The sequence below is a fragment of the Porites lutea genome, chromosome 1 (genome assembly GCF_958299795.1).
Source record: "Porites lutea chromosome 1, jaPorLute2.1, whole genome shotgun sequence".
Classification (NCBI taxonomy): domain Eukaryota; kingdom Metazoa; phylum Cnidaria; class Anthozoa; order Scleractinia; family Poritidae; genus Porites; species Porites lutea.
In genome coordinates this window covers 41,303,077-41,324,402 of record NC_133201.1, presented here as the reverse complement: position 1 = coordinate 41,324,402, position 21,326 = coordinate 41,303,077, and the positions used below count along the sequence as shown (strand labels likewise).

Below are 21,326 nucleotides of genomic sequence, written 5' to 3'. Positions count from 1 at the left end.
GTTTTCCTCATTAATCTGGAAAATAAGGCATTTTAAGAAGCAATTTTTAGTGTCGGTGTCACCGATTGCAAAGCCAATTCCCCAGTTCACCCCATTTTTAATTGAAGCTGGTCTCCCAAAAACAATCTAAGCCAACACTGCTCAACAATACCAAGTCCTAAAACCAGCAGTTCAACTGCTTGCTGACTAGGAACATTATCAACAGGGTGGGTCATTGCTTGCATGCAAACAGCACAAACAAACTGCATAAGAGTGCAAAAACACATCAAACTTTACAACAACCCCACTCCCCTGGAATTTAACCAGGCTACCCCAAATGCATACCAGACGATAGCCCCGTGTCTGTGCAACAACATGGCACCATGCCAGACACAACCCCCCCTTAATTTGAGTGAGACATTGACCTTTGAAAGACAGGGGTAGCCCCGGTACAAAAACTCAGCGAATCCGCCCTCTAGCACAAAGCATAGTCTTTACAACAACCCCACCCCCCTGGAATTTAACCAGGCTACCCCAAATGCATACCAGATGATAGCCCTGTGTCTGTGCAACAACATGACACCCAGCCAGACACAACCCCCCCTTAATTTGAGTGAGACATTGACCTTTGAAAGACAGGGGTAAGCCCAGGTACAAAAACCCAGCGAATCTGCACTCTAGCACAAAGCATAGTCTTTACAACAACCCCACCCCCCTGGAATTTAACCAGGCTACCCCAAATGCATACCAGATGATAGCCCTGTGTCTGTGCAACAACATGACACTTAGTTTGACGGAAGCCCCCCTCAAAAAATATTATCTGGGCCAACGGGGGCAACAGCCCGTCCCTACGGGACGGACTGTTGCCCCCCTCGTGCAAATTTTCTGGAATTTGCACTGATTTCTGTCACTTCCAGGAAGTTATTTGAAGCCCATGGTTAAGAGGTGAGGGTGGTTAGTCCTGAAGAGCGAGATTGTTATTTTTACACTAAAAGTATCAGGGCTTTAAGCAAATTAAGTTTTAAAAGATTGCCTGCAATGTGCTGGACTTGACTTAAGATTTCAGGCAACCCGGTTTTCAAAACTCCAGGTAGATATATATCACATATTTAGTGTAGAGATACGAAAATAAATATACTTAAATATAACATACAAGCGCCAGTTTCAAACAGCATTTAAAAGACGCTTTCGCCCCATGCAAGGTACTCCGCATTCCATGCCGTGGATTCCAGTCTACGCCAATGGAACTTGGATTCCGGATTCCTTGAGCTTTATTCCAGATTCCAAAGTCCAAGATTCCGAATTCCAGAAGCAAAATTTTCGCAGATTTCATATTTCACAGGCAAAATATTTTCAGGATTCAGGAATCTAGATTCCTTTGTATGGGGCGAAATCCTTAGTGCTTGTAATTCTCTTGTTCTTTGTCTTTAAAAAAATATTGCCTCTTTATTAAACGGATATGACATCTTTCGTTAACCAGCACAGCAGAATTCTTGTCGTTTCCATTTCAACATATCGCTTAAGTAGTGAAGTCAGGTACTGAATTAAATAATTATGGGGTATGCATGTCACCTTTGATGATCACTGATTCACTTGAGGTTAACAATGATACGACAACGAGAATTTTGATGACGCCGCAGTATCAATAGACACTATCTGTACACTATCTTACCGACACTAAAAATAGAAACTGTTTCAATTTCGATATTCCAATTTGGAAATCCATCTGTACAACGCCGCGAATGATTCCTAGAGTGAAAATGATTCTCGACCCCAAATGAACCAAGTTCCATGAGTTTCGTCCGACTCGGCCCTGGTAGGAGAACCCCAGGGGCCAATTTAATAAACCTTTCACAAATGCAATTTACAAGTGTAGCTATTCTTTTCAGACTCTAAAACAATGTCTACACTTGTAAATTACACACGTAGAAGTTTTATAAAATTGACCCAGGAATGAGGTTACGAACGCTAGTGATCTGGAATATCAACTAGTAGGGGAGCTTAAGTCCCAAAGTATTTTTGTAATATATTTCCAAATTTCAATAAAGTTGAAGTTAAAGTTGATATCGTGAACTGCGAGGAATGATTTGTGAAAGGATAAGGGATAAGAGCTAGAAACAGAGCCTCCCTATTTACAGAACATTGTCGAGTGCCCTCCCCCGCCCCACCAATTATGACTCCACTTTATTTTCCAATGTCCAATTTATCAGCTATTGCTCTAAGCAATTCCGTTTGAGCATCGACTGCAGCCTGTAAATTCTTGATGCTTTCCTCTTGTCTTTCTAATCGTTGTTGGAAGTCATTAGTCTCTTTCTCGTTGTCTCCCGAGTCGGACTGTTGCTTTCGCAGCGTGTTCATGAAGTCACTATCAACGAGACCAGACCCTGAAAGGGCTAAGCTGAAGGAAAAACAAAATTGATGAAAAGCGTCAGAATAATATAGGAGGACTAGTATAACCCAGTCTACTGGATTGTGTATTGTTAAGAGAAAGGAAAGACATACCCAAGCTATACAAACTTTTCCTTTAGCATGCAGACTTACGCATAAATCAGAAGATGAAAATTAGTTTTATCAGTTAGTATTGAGGTTAATTATCCTATAAAGAAAAGAGCTGGATTTCGATTTTTACCGTGACCAATTTGCCGTATTAACCTACGTAACTGATAAAACTAATCTTCGCAGACAGCTAACTACGCTCGTTTAGTTATACAACAGGAATAAAAAAATGTTAAAGCAGGCTTGAGCAAATATTAAAAACAAAACATAAGAGCGGGAATCCTGATTAGTAGGGGGGATGGGGGCGGGGCAACCAGTTGGCTATTCACAATCAAGGGCGACGAATTTAAAATCTGAAATATTAATACCCCAACTAGAAGAGAGCTCAAGCAACAACAACGGCGACGACAGCGAAAACGTCACTTAAAAAGAGCATTGGCGTTGTCTCAAACTTCTTCGCTGTTATTCTATCTCGTTCAATTTGTCCAAAATGTTGGCGAATTTTTCTGGGGGTAAATTCTAAAGATCTGTAGCTAAGTTGGACAAAGAGAAAAGTTATCTTGTGTTCACATCGTCCGTAAAACGTGAACTTGTAAAGTTTCGCGTCGTAGTCGTGCAACGACGGTAAAGAAATTTACAGTCAAAATCACGTGATACACTTTCTTTTACTAATTTAACCCAACAGATTTTTTGTTTGTTTTTGTTTTTGTTTTTTGTTTTGTTGTTGTTGTTGTTGATTGTCGTTCTCGTTACCGTCGCCATCTCTCTGGTGGTCATTGGAGGTGGTAAGCCCGAGACGTACAGGTTACACTCTTGATCGTTTTCTTGTGGAACTTGCAGCATCTTGATATATCACAAACAGTCAAAAACCTAACTAATCATTATGCATGCTTAGCAAGTTGAACAATCAGTGGAATAGAACTGGTAGAATGAAATACGTACAGATGTTAGTTTGAGTTCGATATTTATCTTTGTAACAGTGACCTTACCCGGAACTTCTTTGACACGCACATTTTTGGAACATGGGTACGTTCCCAGTAGTTAGGGCACAAAATTACGCCAAGATTACAAGATCACTGAATTTAACAAACAGTTCTAGATCCAAGTGACTAACCTTACGTCACGTGACAAAAAAACATGGCATAGATCCGCAGTACATGTAGTACGCAATCAGTAGATACAATCACCAATTGTTATATTCCTAGACTTTCACTCAACTAAACAGGGATTGCGATTGGTTGATTCTTGGTCACGTGGCCTTGACTAAATCAAATGTATCCCGATTGCGATACATTAAGCAATGTACCCCGCTGGGGCTACATTACAGCACGTGATCAAAGCATGGTGGAAAGTGGCGTGACAAAAGGCGGGAAAAACACTGCCAGGTCCTGCCAGTTTTCTTTTTGGTGAATGAACACAACAACACGAAACCTCAAGCTATAACGCAACGATTTTTAAAGTTATCCAAGAAGTTACCAGAAGAAAAGCAGCAGCTAGTGGAGGAAAATGATGCAGATAATATAAGGAAGGTACTTTGTAAATCATTCATCCAGTGGTTTTGAGAATTAAATTTGTGTTGTTATAAGTACCGAGTCGACTGTTTTGGTTCGCTCCGGTTATTCTTTTGTTATACTGTTGAAGTGAAAGTCTAGAAATATAAGAAAACACTTAATGTCAGGTCAATCGGGAAACCAGTTAGTTTTGTTTTCCCTCGAGTCCTGTTGTTTCCCTCGACTTCGTCTCTGGAAACATCAGGACTCTCGGGAAAACAAAACTAACTGTTTCCCTCGGGATCTGACATTAAGTGTATATCATCACTCGAAAGGCTCTCTATTACTATTCATATACTGTTCTTTTTTTTGCCCAAGAAAAACTAACTTACCTGTGTAACAACTGATTCTGGTTTGGTTTTATTTCCAGGGAAGTTTTATAAGCACGTCTCAGGACCCATTTGGGATATCTTCTCTGTATGCTATCTACTAACGAAGCTTGGTCCATCAAGTTTCGTAGAGTCGCTGTCTTTTGAATTGAGTCAATATCTCCAACCGCCAGACCAACCTAGGCAAAACAAGAAATAAGTTTCTCATTGCATGTTGGCTTGGTTTCTATTGTTCCTGAAAAATTCTTCTTACCAATTACACAATCTGCAAGTATAATTCTTTATTAGAAAATTTTATTAGAAACTAGAAGTTTCAGTTACAAATAACAGCGACCTTTACCTTCATTAAATAACAACCACTTCTGAAGAGTGGAATATGTAGGATACTATGGGATAGGAGGCGATGCCTATGTCCCTTTCGTAAACGGTCTCTGCCATTTTTAGCTTTAAAGGGGCTATGTCACCCCACACGCATGCGCGAGCCAAAGAAAACAAACTTGAAAAAGTCGGCCGGCTGTCGGAGATTTTGGAAGGCTGTTTTTATCTGTCTAAATCTCAACCATCGTTCGATAGTTAGCGAAGTTTTGTATTAAGAATCGTTCTATGGTGATTACAGAATAATTTTTTGGCGTTATTTTGAAATTGTTTGCCTGTGGAATGTTTTTACGTGGATTTACTGTGTCCTCTTATCAGCGGCTGTTGTAATGGCAGAGTTAATGACGGCTACTCCACAATGAGTGATGGAATCTTTGATGGAATCTTCCCTATAGTTCACAGAACCTTTCTATTGAGTTATTTTAGAGGCTGCTGGCTCTTGGATTTTTCTTGTGCTCAAAGTATGTGGACATCTAATGAAGCGGCTATCGAGTTGGCGGCGGCTGTTTTTTGTAAACGATTACAAGAGCATCAGGCCATGAGTTTCGTGACGAAACTAAACTCCTGGCGAAGGAAACATTATAAAATTCGGCTAGATTCCTTCTTGTATTTATCTGGATTCACAGCAAAGATAAACACGACCGTTTGCTCGTCCAGATTGTTCTCAACGGACTTAGAGAGGCACCTTAGTACGAGTTAGATCCTGTAAATGCCATGTTTTTGAACTGTTTGTGTTCGAGCATATTTTTGGAAAATAGCAGAGTTTACTTTCCCTTTTTATCAACGGACTGCTTATAGTGGAGTAGTATACCAATGATGCTTGGTTCTGTTTTTCTCGACGTCGCAGTGATTGGGCACGATCGAACAATTTTGCGCGATAATGTATGTTTCCCTAAGATCAAAACAAAGACTTGATGTCTCTTGTTCTATCAGCATCTAAATTATAAAATCACTAGCGACAGACAAGTCTAATTGTTAATGATTTGAAACAGTCTTAGTCTTTATCTTCGGTCTACCGTCTTTTGTTGCCCGTTTGTAAAATACAACTTCGATTTATTTTGTTGAATAAGACAATATGTTGTTGAATTTTTGTTTGCGCTCTATTTTATGAATGGCGTTCGTTTTTACTTCAAAACTACAATTAAAATTGTCGTCACAATTTTATTCTTGATCTAGCATAACCAGAGAAGAAACGTTCCGTAAATTCTATCGAAATATCCCTTATCTAAACCCATTTCGCTTGTTAACCTCTCTAAATTCGGAGCCTTGGACGTGACAGAGAAGATGGAGAAAGTCACGCGTTAAAAACAATAGAATTTTGACAGTTGAAAGTAATTTGCAAAACCTCAGAGCGCACACGGAGAAAGTCACGCGTTAAAAACAATAGAATTTTGACAGTTGAAAGTAATTTGCATAACCTCAGAGCGCATGCTCTCCAGCTGACATAGCCCCTTTAAGACTTTAAGTCATGAGAGATGCAATATATTCCCTGAATTTGGTTACAAAAAGGCAAAAAATGCGTTTTCGAATCGTGTCAGAAAGAACGACGTTGGAGCCCAAGTTGAATTTTCGTTAAAATTCACGAAAGGGTTAGAGTCACCTGTTGTTGATGTAACACTTAAGAAGGAAAGTTTGCTAGTGTATTTACTTTTAAATTTTTCGGAAATTTGGCGGGTCTGTGAGGTAGTGTAGTGATAAGGGAGAGAGATTAGGATACGAAGAGTCCGGGTTCGAGGCCCGGTTTGACCCTAGGTCGCGATTTTCTTTCTTTTTCATAGAAACACTCTCAATAACAGGTCAAAAATTTTCTAAGTGTCGTAAAAATGGCAGGGACAACTGCGGAGGCGATATAGGGCGTTTTCACTCACGTGGTCAGTAGCTTTGCAAATAAATCGGAACAAACGAAAGTTGTTACATGAGATAACGTTTATAAAGGTTTAACTCCCACAGGAACACCAACATGACTGCCGTTTCACTGTTTTTTAACACTAATATGGTGGACGTGACGACATGTGAAAACGCTTTAAAAGATGTGGTGGCATTAGAGAGCTGTAGATTCTGAGCCGAGTGCGAGATTTTCTCAATACTAAATAGTGCTTGTGCGTGAACCAGCGTCATTTTGGCGGGAAAATATGATTGCTGTCGTCATTCCACTACGAGTTTTAGCGAGAATGTAGTGGTAACGGAAACAAGTTTTAAAGTGTTAAAGATTTTATCATTTTGTGGCCGGGATATGGCTTACACTCCTTCGGTAAAGATAATAGTGCTAATTTTTTTGGTGAAAAATAAGTGCAATGAAGCTTTCCGGGGTGTCTATAATTGGAGAATACTCGAAAAAACTTAAGTCAAATCCCGTACTCGTAGTCGTTCTCGTCCTAGAATCTGAAGGTCTCTATTGGATAGGATGAGATGACAAACGAGATCAAATTGAATAAAATGGAACAGAAAGGGTTGGAAGGTCGTGTGGTGTAGGAAGCATTGGAGGGAACACATGCTAATAGGATAAGGTGGCTAGAAGGGTGATAGTGTGACGAGAACAAATAATCTTCATGAAAAATAAGTAATTAAAAGCTACAATTATAGACCAAAGTCTTTGAATTTGTGGGGCTTTTTTTCAATTGACAGATGCCCAACCCCTTGCCCCACCCCATAAACAACGTTGGACGCGTGTATCCAGAATTATTTTTTACGAGTTTCAGAATTGTATAGGGTGGGGGGAGGGAGAACTGCCAGGAAGTTTCGAAAAGGATGCACTGTATTATAAAGGCAACCAGAAATTACAGAAAATTATGAATACTGCATCACTGTCCCAACGACTTTTTCCCGGGATTGTAGAATAACCCCCTTAAAGAATAAAAACAATTCCATCAATATATATCGTTCCATTAACACAAACGTCACTTACCAGTAGATTCATAAGGACAATGGACACTGCCAGCACAAACAGCACAAACATGACATAAGACAGCTTAGGAAGAGGTACATACAGGAAATTAGTTCCCGGGACCTTGACATCGCCCACCACGTTACTAGTCAATAAATCGGAGTAGTCCATTTCTCCAAGCATCATAACGATAATTTTAACGAAGGAAAACCAGAATGTTGTGAAGTTGTCCTGTAAAAAAGAAAACAAGAAAATTTCAAATTACGAATGCTATTAATCAGTTAAAACTGTTGTTAGCCATGCACGTTACCGGACACATTTAAAGTGCAACCAAAAAATAGCAATGGTTATCTTCACTCTGTTATACCAACACTACCACATAAAAGCACGAGACTTTACAGATTAAAAAAATCATACAACAATCAATTTATTGGACTGTTACTGTGCCGGTCAAGCATCCGCAAGATAACAGTCACCAAGTCATGAACTGCGTTCCATGAAGCTAAACGACTTAGACATGTCTTGGGGCAATAACATTATTATCTAAATCAAAAAATTCCAACTTGCTAAAAGTAGAGCAAAAAATGTCAGATACACCCAATCTGTACCAAAGTGGGTACCAGACTGACTGCTTTTGCGGAAAATGAATACAATCTCAGCACTGCACTTCCATTTCATTTGCTTCTCTGTGGCAATCAATCCTTAAAACGGTCAGTATCATCTTTTCAAGAAAAAAATTAAACAACTTTCATAGCCGAGAATTTGCAATAAACTTCTGTCAGTAAAAGGGTTGTGCTTTGACATCGTTATAGCAAAGATATTTGATAAAACCAAACGCCTCAGTTTCCATTTTGGGATCTTTGGAAGCATTGATAGAATCATTAACCGATAGCGTTAACGTAAGTATTATATGCAACGTCTAGTTTGTAGAGCCTAACGTTTTGGACGCTTCATAAGGTGATACTAATACTTTAAAAACAGAACAGTCTAGTTGTATCCCTGGGTATCTAACGGAAAATTTCGGTTTGATCAGTTTGCAGAAAGAAAGGGGGAAAAGACACATTCAAACCTTAGCTCACCTCTTCTTTTAGTAGAACGTGAAAAACCAATGCAAAGCCAATAAGGACTGCAACGAAGATGGCGATTACCTTAAGAAATGTTAACAACACTTCAACATACATGGTCACGTAAATTGCCACTGAACTCAAGCGACGAAGACTCAGACAAAAATTCACATAACATAGGAGAAGAGCAAGTACTCCAGCGGTCCAGTGTACTCGAACGTCCCCAAAAAGATCTTCTGTTGTCACATAAGGCAATATGAAAATCATCGTGGTTATGTAAAGACACGAGTCCAGAACGTTCGTGTAATCTGTAAAGTACTCTAGTTGTTGCAAAAACATCTGAATTATCTCAATCAGAATTCTGACTATTAAAAAAGTAAAAATCACAGCCGGGATTCCTTTGGAGTCGCCACTGGTCACATTCGTCGTAGCATTTATGTCACTCCCGGACAAATCCCTCACTTGGCTCCTCTGGTCAACAATAAAGAAAGAAAACAGGACGAGAAATATAAAGAAGATGGTGAAATTAAAGTAGTAGAGAAACTTTCCCAGAACAGCCCATTTCCATCGAAGAAGCACCTGTGTGACACTGTGATTCAAAAGGCTTTCTCTCCGGTAGTTCGCCATGGTAGCAGGAGCGAAAAAGTGGTGGCTACTTGATGATAAAGAAGTGGGTGGATCGAGCGGGGAGAAGGTGAAGGTGACCGTAAAGTCAGTGTGCTCTGTGGGAAGGGTGGAGTAGCTGATGCACTGATCCAAAACTATTTCTGCGACTTCTGGAAGCTTCATTATTAGCTTTTCCATTGGAGGAATTTTAGATGTGTGACCACAAAGCACTTCTCTCCACCTACAGTAAAAAAAATGATAATATTTTAGCTGTTACAGATCGAAGGTGTTCGGATATGATAATGATAACGAGAACGATAACCCGTCCAAAAGGGCTTAAATTGATAATAATAACGATAACGACAACGATTATGATAATGACAATGATAATAGTAATGATAATGATAAGGGTTATTTTAAGCAGGCTTCATGCATGGATTTTGGTCAGTCCAAAACCATTAAAAATCAGGTTTTGCAGAACACAATAAAATTAATTGAAGAGCTCATCTGACAGGAGGATTTTTGCTATTAGTAAAATCCAACTAGTGGTCTATTATCAATGCTGCATTTTGATTGGTTGAGCTACTACTAGGCTATATGTTATAGCCCACTAGTAGCGAAAAGCACTGGCAATTTGGCGGGAAAAAAATGATTTAATTCTTCGTGCTTGCCTGAAAACGGCAAAAAAACCCGCACGTTCTTTCACAGTTTTAAAGTTGTTTTGTCTCGATATTTTTTAACCAACTAGTTGGATTTTACTAAAACAATTATTCCTCTCGCCCTCATGGCCTCTGAGTCAACAGCCCATTCGGCCGAACTCAGAGCCCGTTCGGGCTCGAGGAATAATTGTTAATTAGCCTGCAGAACAGGCGCCATGTTTTTCGAGTGGTTTTTCAGACCGAGGGGGAGGAGCTTCGTGCTTGCCTGAAAACGGCAAAAAACCCCGCAAGTTCTTATGGCTATTTACGAGAATAACCGAGGATTTGAAATCGGAAAGACCGAAAAACAGTTCCAGTTACTATTCCGAGCGGGATTCGAACCCGGGTCACACGTTACGCATCCTCACATTCACATTTACCTCTCGTGTTTAACAAGCGTCCTTGCAACTTCCACAGAGTCCCACTCGATTGCCATATCCAAACACGTCATATTATCTTTGTTAAGCGCCGTAACATCAGCACCTTTGTCTAACAAGAAATTGAGTAGATTGAGGCAATTTTGCATGCAAGCTAAGTGAAGTGGGGTGTTTTGGTCCGCGTCCGTTATTTCTAACGTATTAAACAGCATAGGATCTAGCAGACATTGAACAGTTTCCAGTGAGCCTGATTGCACTGCCAAGTGAAGAGGTGTTCGTTGATGATTATTTTGAGCGGCAATATCAGCCCCTTTGGATATCAGGAGCCGACAAGCCTCACTGAAAAGAAAAAACAAAACAAAAGAAACAAAATTAAGACTCAACACTTCGCAACGCTAGAATGATACATGCCATGCATCAAATTTCACGTCATATTTAATATGCACTTCTGATTGGGAAACAGTCTTTCAATTTGCGAGGGTAAGCATTTTTGTCTGAACGAGTGCAAAAAATAGGTTTTTCTGTAATGCGTCTCAACAGGCTTTGTCTAAGGTTGTCGCTCTCTCTCTTGGTATCGAGTGATGGGCTGTCTCGACTTCGCACCCGACCAAATGAAGAAGGTTTATCTACACCTTATTGAATGGGTGACACATTTGCATATCAAAGCACCCACAATAGACTCCTCACCTGTGTTTATTCAATGCTGCGAGGTGTAGTGGAGTCATTGCAACTTCATCTCTGGCGTTTACAAGCTTTAGTAGGGAAGGCCATCTCAAAAGAGACTTAATGGATTCCAGTGATCCATTTTCTGCTGCATGATGTAGTGGTATCCTATCGTTTATATCCTTTTCTCCGGTTACAAAACTTGTCTTTAGAAGAATATCAAGAATCTGTCGAAGGGATGAAAAAGTTAACAAAAATCATTTACTACTACATCTTCCTCAAGGAACCGACTCTGTTCGTGTGTATTGGACAAAACCCATCAAAATCTGCTGGGATCAGCCTTAATTCACCTGCCTTTACTTTTAATACTCTACTAATTTTGCATTACAAAACGTGATAGGCCAATCTTCTTCTTGCATTACAGAAGCTGGTTTTAGACCGTCATTTTAACTGTTATTTGACACTCAATCAACCAATCACCACCAGGGCATATTTTGACTTATTTTCGGTTAAGTGGAAAATTATGCGCAGTACGATCAAATGTACCTGAGTCTCCTGGTAACAGGCAGCAAGGTGTATCACGGTCTTGTGATCGTATCTCTCAAGTTTCATCAATTTTTCTTTGCCTCTTTCTAGTAACAGTTGAACCATCGCCACTTGCTTATGCATCACAGCTAAATGAAGGCAGCTGTTATGTGCAAAGTCGAGAGCTAACAGGTTAGCTCCACGATCAAGGAGCAGCTCCGCGGTTTCTTTTGCTCCATGAATTACAGCCAGCAAAAACGGTGTCAAGTCCATCATATTTTTAACCTCCATTTCAGCTCCTTTTTCCAACAGGATCTCTGCTATTTTGGGATGATTATAAATCGCTGACCTAGGAAAAATGCGATGATATATGAGACAAGTTTTTTGTCCTTCTGAAGAAGACAAATATTAAGAATAATCGTAGATCAAACCTACATCGCTGAAAAGGAAACGAAAACAACCTTGAGATAATTCGGCTTCTTGAAAACCAAGTACACTGTAAGTTTGTAATGTAATCGATTTTGCAGATGACATAAGCCCAGTTTTACGTAATAAATCGTATATTAAACTGCCCTTTAAACAGAGGAAAGCCTTGCCTAAAAAGCTGAAAAAACATTGACTAAAAATTTTAGGGATGATCAATATCTCTACTAGCTCTACCATAGTCTGATACTGGCAAATTTTTGTAATTTACCTTAACACGGGCGGGGGCGCGGGGGCGCGGGGGCACTTCCTCGCATGACCTCTTTTAGCACTGGTAAATGGTCTTACAGCAGGTTTCTATTTGGGCCTACAGCATTCAGCGTTCTGAAGCAGTAGTTGACTTGGCCTAAACGGATGAGGGGCGGGAGGGAACTGGGTTTAGAATCACGCTCAGTGGCACACCTATGTAGAAAATTTTATAAAGCGTCAAACTCTTCGCCTCCACTTCTCCCTCCCTCCGTCTCGTTTTAAAATTAAAGAGATCGGGGGCCTTGTCAATCTTTCTCAGCAGAGATGAGTAAGAGGCCCTGGTTACGCGGTCTGGACTTTATATGGTCAAGCTTACATGTGCAATGGTGTCTGTAACTGCCCATCTCTGCATTCAGTCCCCGCCCCACTAGAAATCAGCAGCTTTGTTGTTTCCGCATGACCGCTCATGGCCGACAGGTTCAAAGGTGTGATAGAGTTTACTCCTTTTACGGCTTCATAGTCTGCTCCATGGCGTAATAATAGCTCGGTTATTCTACTGTAACCCTTGACACTACTCATGTGCAATGCAGATGTGTCCTCTATATCCCTATCGTCTAAAATATCCTTTAGAGATGAGCTCTGCTTCTTCGCTGTAAACAAGCAAACAAAAAACAAAGCTAGACTGTACTGCGTGGTACGGCACAAGTTAGCCTACTTAAGCAACTTTCTTTCGTGTTTGTTTTCCTTGATTAACTCTTAGACAGCTGGGAGGGGAGACAATGGTTTGTGACTGATTTTTACGCTACAACCCTCGTTACTTACAGAGGTAATTGCCATTTGAAAGAAAACTCTCGATGGGGTTCCTGGTAGGTGGCACAAGAGTGAGCCATTTCTCAGCTCACCACAGAACTAACATTTTCCTTACTGGAGGCGGGAAAATGTGTCGCACGAAACTGAAACCGAGAGATGTGTGAATGGTTAGCTACATTTTGTTGTTTTTGTTGTTGTTGTTTTTTTCGGGGTTTTTTATTAGTTTCATGGTAAGCACTCCTAAGTTTATAATAATATGTACCTTAGGTACTATTAGAGCGTTTCGATATAAAATCTATTGCTTGTCAAACAGCTTAATTCGTAAAGTAAGGTATGGATCACGAGAAACGCATAAACACACATTTCACATACACATCTTATGCCACTAGTCTTCTAAGGCCTGAGGTAAGATAAAGATTTTCCACAGTTTCCACAACGCAAAAATTCTGAGTTTTGTCATAATCCATCAGGCAATAACAATTACAAAGCCATGAGATTTCACGTGTAATATCATAGGTGACGAATTACTCCGTAATTTTGGCGCGAAATTTCAGCGAAAATTTGTAATTTCACTTGTAAAATTACAAAATTGCCATGGCAACCTTCTGTACGTCTCAGTGTAAAGATGGCGACGAAGTTTTAAAATGTCATGAATGAAGATGCCAGGGCATATAAAGACGCTTTAGAAAACCTGAACACACCAAAGAGCACATCAAGAAGGATTCTAACAGGTATTTTGTCGAAAAATTCTTAACTTGAGTCAAATTTAAGCTCTAAACGTTCGAGAGAGTGGAGTCAGTGGAGTTCTCGATCGATACGATCCAAGATAAACATGTCAAAAATCCAAGATTGCTAACGTAATTCGTCACCCATGATATTAATAGGTAATCAAATGGTATACTCGTGAAATTAGGGAATAGTTTCGCTTGCGTTTTGTCCAAATCCTTATAATTTCCCGAGCCTTTAGGCGAGGGAAATTATTAGGATTTGGACAAAACGCAAGCGAAATTATTTACTTGGTGTGGCGATAGTTCCTGAAATTCACATTCAGGCTTTGTGTAATCAGTTTCATTGTTTTATGGCGTTAGTATGTGTAATCAAATGGTGACGAGTGAAATTAGGTAATAATTTCGTTTGCGTTTTGTCCAAATCCTAATAATTTCCCGAGCCTTAAAAAGGCCACTTCTCCACAACAGCCACCTCTCCACAATGGCCACCTCTCTACAACGGCCATTTTTCCACAACAGCCACCTCTCTACAACGGCCAGCTCTCCACAACGGCCACCTCTCCACAATGGCCACTTCTCCACAATGGCCACTTCTCCACAACAGCCACCTCTCTACAACGGCCACCTCTCTACAACGGCCACCTCTCCACAACGGCCACCTCTCTACAACGGCCACCTCTCTACAACGGCCACCTCTCCACAACGGCCAACTCTCTGCAACGGCCTCCTCTCTACAACGGCCACCTCTCTACAACGGCCTCCTCTCTACAAGGGCCACCTCTCCACAACGGCCACCTCTCTACAACGGCCACCTCTCTACAACGGCCACCTCTCTACAACGGCCTCCTCTCTACAACGGCCACCTCTCCACAACGGCCACCTCTCTACAACGGCCACCTCTCTACAACGGCCTCCTCTCTACAACGGCCACCTCTCCACAACGGCCACCTCTCTACAACGGCCACCTCTCCACAACGGCCACCTCTCTACAACGGCCTCCTCTCTACAACGGCCACCTCTCCACAACGGCCACCTCTCTACAACGGCCACCTCTCCACAACGGCCACCTCTCTACAACGGCCTCCTCTCTACAACGGCCAACTCTCTACAACTGCCACCTCTCTACAACGGCCACCTCTCCACAACGGCCAACTCTCTACAACGCCCTCCTCTCTACAACGGCCACCTCTCCACAACGGCCAACTCTTTACAACGGCCTCCTCTCTACAACGACCTCCTCTCTACAACGGCCACCTCTCCACAACGGCCACCTCTCTACAACGGCCACCACTCTACAAAGGCCACCTCTCCACAATGGCCACCTCTCTACAATGGCCACCTCTCCACAATGAAACTTTTTGCGTACTTTTGTCTCTGTATATTATTAAACATTGGATTATTACCATTATGGGAGACAGTAAGCATGAACTTAGCACAATAAACATGTTGTACTCCCTAAAAAAATTGTCATATTACACCCCTACTTTCCCATAACGGCCAACTCTCCACAACGGCCACTTTCTTCTGTCCCCAAAGTGGCCGTTGTGGAGAGGTTCGACTGTATTTAACAATTCTCGTTTTGATTACTTACCTGCAGTGATTATTAGTTCACAGATTTCTACGTTTCCGCTCAGTACTGCAAAATGAAGTGCCGTGGTCAGATTCAAAGACTTTGCCGTCAGATTTGCGCCACGAGCTAGCAGCATTTCACAAAGAGATCGGTCCCCACTGGAGCACGCTCCCAGAAATGGCGTTATTCCTGCAGAATTGGCATTATTCACATTTGTCCTGGGATCGTTTAGAAGAAGACATGCAATTTCTTCATAGCCTTTTCGAGCAGCAAAAAGAAGAGGCGTTGCGTTTTCGTTGTCTGGAACACTAGTGTCTGCCCCCTTTTCAAGTAAGGCTTGAACTGCTTCAGTATTTTTGTGTCTACAAAAGGAATATCTGTTTACCAATGGGAACTCTAATTCTTTTCCTGACTTTTATTGTCTAATGCAGTTATTTCCTATTAACTACGTGGTACAGGGTAATGAGATAAATTCATTGAATTGTTGCCCCCTTTCGGGTTCTAATTAGGTGTCACGTGACGTGGTTGCGTGGTTCATTCTTCCATGCTTCCATGCTGTAAGGGCGTTTAGAGATTTTGCTTGCCTCCTTCCCTTACCATGTCCATGTCTACTAACCTTTTTCTTCCTTACAAATGTGACGGCGTTTTGGTGCCCGCACCTTTACTGGGCTGAACATTCACTAATAACCTTTTGTGACATTGGAATTACATGGTTATGATAAAACATTAAAGCGGCTATAGGTATTTCCCACGGCACAGCCAATGTTCGTTCATCCTGGTCGTCTTCTATGCCTAGTAAACAGAGCTTAGGCAATGCAGTGCACAATGTCTTGCTTGTACAGTACTAATTTGGGTTGGGGAAAGATGAACAGAATTTTATCACATTAACGGCCTCGTCGTTTCATGGATGATTCAGAATATTCTGGGCCTGCTGCCCATCAAGATCTGGAAGGGTATCATCGGGATCCGGGATTTGGGCGAAATTCTGAGCGGGATTCGGGAAAATGCAAAAATTCTTGACGGGCTATGGAAATTGACTGCGACTCGGGAAGAGGGATTCGCCGAACTCTTGCACGGGAAAGAAGACGGTATTCGGGGTACAGATTACAAAAGCTCGTGAAAAGGGAGCAGGAATGCGGGCTCACAGAACCCCCTTCCTGACCCTGGCCCATGAGAATACTATCTAGACAGTCAGCCTTTTATTGAAACAAAGCAGCGAAGCGAAAATCCTCAGACTGTTCACGAGTAAAGTCTATACAACAGGGGCACGCAACGACGGTTTCCTTCAAAATACATTGAAAACACTTTAAAGGCTATCCAGAGTACTTTAAGATCTCTAGAAATACATTCTAACCGGCGTTATAAATTTGTATCTTTTCGTTCATCCTTACACAGGGCAAATTGAGCATTTTCGAAATTACATGGGCTTCAGTATTACTTTCCCGAATATTTTAGATGCAATTTAACGTATTACGAAAGTGAGGATTTTTCTGAGTCCTCTTTCCATCACCTTTTCCAATCCGAAAATGTTTGGTTTCCTTTTTCGACATAACCTAATCTGAAATGTGGAAAAATTAAACTTCGGAAAATCGATTGCACATGAATGGAAAGGTCGTCTAGAAATTGTTAGCCGTCCTCAAGTACAAGAAAATACTAGGTAATTTACGCTTCTCCGACCAGATATTTTACAGAAAACAGCCGTTGGGTGCCCCTGAGACAAACTTTCGTGTGTAATAGTTTCAAAGAAGCAAAATAGTTTCCTTAACAACCGAGGTCCAAAAAGCGCCGCGGGAAGTCAACGTACCACCTGATTTGAGCTCAGGCTTTTTTTATGATTTGAATGGACAAACCGCAGGAGCGTATTCACATAAGAAAATTGATTCGAAATTTTATGAAAGATGAAACGAATACAAAGTAATAGAGAAACGCAACGTTTTACAGTAGAACCCCGGTAACTCGCGAACTGTTGTCCCTTATTTTTTCGCAACATCGTCAGCCAGAGGAGCTAATGTGATGGCATCCGAATGGAATGACAGGAAACAGAATTCGAGTTATAGGGGTAAATGTCAGTGAAATTTTAATCAAGGGAAAGGAGATTTAGTTCGAGTTAGCGGACTGTTAGCGGCCGGGAGTTCGATTTATATCGGGGTTCTACTCTACTGCAAGACACAATAACATAGCCTACCTTACGGCGACATGAAGGGGAGTGTATCCATTATTTTCCACCAAATCAATACCTGCACCTTTTTCTACTAAAAATTTAACAACATGAGCTTGATTACATCGCGCAGCGTGGTGCAGCACCGTGAAGCCATCTGAATCTTTGCTACATAAAAAGTTCTCGTCTGCCAGTGGTAGCTGTAGGCCTTCTAATTTAAGACGTTCTGGGTTTAAGGTTTCAAAAACGCTGACGCCCTTTCCCTGTGACAACATCTGCTGAAACTTCTCGTTAAATTTTCCAGGATGTTTCTTCGAAGGATTAAGCTCCATGGCTGCGTCGCCCTTTCCGAGGTTGAGAGGGGTTACTGTAGCGCCTGACGGAAATAGTTTTGTCCTGATTGTTGGACTGTCTGGAATTATAAAGAAAACGACTTCAATTCTTTTATGAAATCAAAAGGAAATGAAAAGATACAAGATACAAGATATACAGCCAACTCTCTCTCGTAACTCTTTAAGCCCCAAGAGCAACCAACATCAATTTTTTTCCTCCCAACGACATCAACAGATAATCACGAGATTGGGTTATGAGAATAAAATAATAAAATATAATCATCGGAGGCAAAATGCTTTGACCCTCCAAAAAATTCTCTCAACTAATGATTTTAGGAAATGTATGGAGATCAGTCTGGAGGATTTGTATGTTGGGCTAAAAGGGTCAAAAGACACTCTTTATTACTTCAGTAGACAGTCACCTCTCAAAGATGCTACTTAGCTACACTTGGTGCCGTTCCCTAAGAGGGAGTTGGCTGTATAAGAACAAAACTGCCCAGCCAGTCTTTTCATAATGAGCAATGTAGAAACATTATTAAATAAAAGGTGACAGTTTGGTTTGGACATAAGTATAATCCAAGTGAACCGATTGAACAACTAAATATAAAAATTCATAGTAAAGTGGTGACCTTGGAGAACTCAGTGAAAAATAAGTGCTCCAAGGTCACTTTCCTATGTGTTTTTGTATTTAGTTATTCAATGAGCTCAGTTGGATTATTCCCCAGCTTTGAAACCCTAAGGGAATAAATAAGGGTGTTGAGAAATGCTGTCTACCTCTAGCCTGCCAACCCAGAAGTATTTCCGCTCATCGCTTCTCTCCAACCAAGAAGTAAGTTTCCTGCGAAAGCAGACGTACTTTTGGTCATCACTTTACTCCACCATTTTCAGGTACAGAGAACCCATGATAATTGACGTCTACATTTGCAGGCTAAAATGCCCCAAAATAAGGTTCTCAGTTACATTGTCACTTCAACCATGGGGGCCAGAGACTTTTCATGCGCGGTTTCCGGTTTTGGTCAAGTCTTTATAGCTATCCACTACACCACTCATGGCTTCATCCTAAGAACTGCCATCCTGCGGCCACAACTAAACATTCCAACGCACATCAAAAAAAAGTAGTGGTACCTAGGGTCAGGAGCCCATAACCTCTGTATTGCTGGTTTGCACATGATGTCACAGCGGCCATGTTGGTGGTCAAGAACAAAAGCATCTCTCTCCTCTGGGATGTTAACTTCAATTCATGTAAATTATTCGAAAACATCTATTGTTTTGACCTCCAACATGGCCGCCTTCTCACGTGGTTGAAAACCAAGAATATCGTTCCTTATGCACTAGTTACAGCTAGTTCACACTTAAATTACAAGTTTAAATTGGTACCTGTAAATCTCACGTAGCTGTCCTCAGAAATATTTGTTTTTTCGGCCATTTTCAAAGGCGATAATGAAGCTTTCACTGCATCTCGCAAACTAAAAACAATACCAGTAATATTTCATTCATTTGCGCAATATTACCTACACGTATGTAAATTTAAGAACGACGTTTTGGCGACATACATTAGCATGGAAAATCGATTTATTCAACAGTAGATAAAATTTATTTTTTCAATGAAACTCACGTAATTCATCGAGTTGATGAGAGGAAAACTAAGTTCACGGATTTGGGAGGAAAGTTTATGAAAGCACTATGCAAGAATGAGTGCTGGCGAATCGATCAACCGTATCGCAATCGATCGCTAATTACAACGCAAGGCATCGGCAAAAAACATATAAACAAAAGTCGCTAAAACACAAGAAGGATTAATTACGACAAGGATATCATGGAATGATATTTTTCACTATCAATAATGCCATTTTCGTATGCTTTACACGGTGTACGTACCAATATTACTACAGCAACTTGACGAAAGAAGAATATGAGTCCGCTACAAGTGTATCTGCCGGGATGGCTCTCACATATTTCTATTCGACTGTCTTATCAACTTCAACTAAAAAAAATAAGCCGTTGTGCCTTCAGTAGGTGAACAGGATTCCATGGCGCGGATTTCAGACCAGAGTTGCCAAATATTGTCATCGATTTATAAGATGTTCCAGTTGTGTCACGCAAAGTTGCGTATTTGCGTATTGATTGACACGCTGCTAAGCAACGAGACCTGGTGCGAAAGCATCATTAGCATTGTAATGACTCGCAGTCTCAGTTCAGGCAACGTACACACATCCGAATATCCTTGAAAAATGAGATTTTTTTCTATGTTTTAGCCCTCTGTCCACATGTGAGCGGCGTTTTCGGAAAACGTAACACAGGTTTTCGAAAACGGTCCCAGAAGTGTAGTAATGTTTTGAAAACGCGGGCTTATAGCTTAATTCATTTGGACGGCCGCGGTAGATACGTAAGTAAAAAAAGTAAGCAAGTAACTTTATTAAAGTGTCAGTCGTTCTAGTGTTAACACACTGATTGGAGACACTATATGATAGAAAATATATATATATACACTCAATTGCATATTACATCTACAACGTCAATGGCTAAAATAAGCTATTGCCCGGTGGCATTAAAAACTATATATAAACATATAAAGTCAAAAACGATTTCCCGGTTGGCACTAAAAAAATATGACACCAAAAAATATTTAAAATAACATTAAAAACTATTGCCCAATGACATTTAACATAAAATGCTAAAAATGGTTATTAAGTCATAACTAAAAAGTTATAAAAATACTGATACAAGACCTACACTAGTTTTGACAAAGGAAACAATTAGCTAGCTACAGCTACTGTCCTGCCCGATTAGGCAACAAATATTATATGCCTTATCTTTTTCTTAAAAATGGACTATGTATCAGATAACTTAATGTAAAAAAATTAATGTAATGCCAAATTAGAGTGTTGTATGAATTTAACCGATTTTTCGATGAATTCAAACCTTTGCTTGGAGAATATGTACAGCCCCCGAAATGATCCCCAACCCTGAACTGGGTATCATTTCGGGGGCTGTACAAATACAGCTTTTGATAAATTAAATTCACAAGTTTCGATAAATTCGCGGGATTGAATTTTGAACCCGGTAAAGCGCCACAAGAAACAGAGGTCATTTCGAATACGATGATGTCATGCATTTCGCATGCTCCGTAAGGAATGCTATTGCGTGGACGGGAGAAAACATTTCAAATACGCTGCGTGTGGAAGCGTATTTGATATTTACTGAATGCAAGGCTGGTGATATGACTAGCAAAATCAGCCATCCTCATGGCCAGTGTAAGGTCCGGCTAGGGGCAATGTATGAAAGGTCGCCCGTAAACCTAAGAGTACGAACCTCGGTGAACTTTTACGTTTAAGTGCCACATTTCCTTGCCTCTTTTAATTTACTCGCGTAAAATTTATGTGGTTTCACACGTAAAAATTTCGCGACAGTAGAAATCCACCTTGAGGTAAGCTTCACATGTTTTACCGTGTGACCTCATTAATTTATTTCCCAGTATAGTGCAACACATAATGGCAGCACCTGCGCTCT

The 21,326-nt window shown here is 40.7% G+C and overlaps 1 protein-coding gene across 1 annotated transcript; it reads right to left on the bottom strand.

Moving 5' to 3' along the window:
• Positions 1-1,070: 1,070 nt before the first annotated feature.
• LOC140951045 (transient receptor potential cation channel subfamily A member 1-like) lies at positions 1,071-19,327 on the bottom strand. The gene is made up of 11 exons (XM_073400270.1): positions 19,194-19,327; positions 17,512-17,896; positions 15,348-15,688; positions 12,595-12,868; positions 11,568-11,895; positions 11,046-11,248; positions 10,362-10,697; positions 8,693-9,524; positions 7,635-7,844; positions 4,358-4,533; positions 1,071-2,377 (listed from the first exon to the last, which is right to left on the bottom strand). Exons 1-11 carry the CDS (start codon positions 19,240-19,242, stop codon positions 2,164-2,166), a joined length of 3,348 nt encoding a protein of 1,115 aa, XP_073256371.1. The 5' UTR covers positions 19,243-19,327; the 3' UTR covers positions 1,071-2,163.
• Positions 19,328-21,326: the final 1,999 nt, after the last annotated feature.

Excerpts from the sequence above, each read along its gene's own strand:
- LOC140951045 (XM_073400270.1), bottom strand. The coding sequence starts at position 19,242 with ATGGCCGAAAAAACAAATATTTCTGAGGACAGCTACGTGAGATTTACA. Across the intron at positions 12,869-15,347 it reads TGAACTAATAATCACTGCAG|CGAAGAAGCAGAGCTCATCT; the intron begins GTAAGTAATCAA and ends GCTTGTTTACAG. Across the intron at positions 4,534-7,634 it reads TTGTCCTTATGAATCTACTG|GTTGGTCTGGCGGTTGGAGA; the intron begins GTAAGTGACGTT and ends TGTTTTGCCTAG.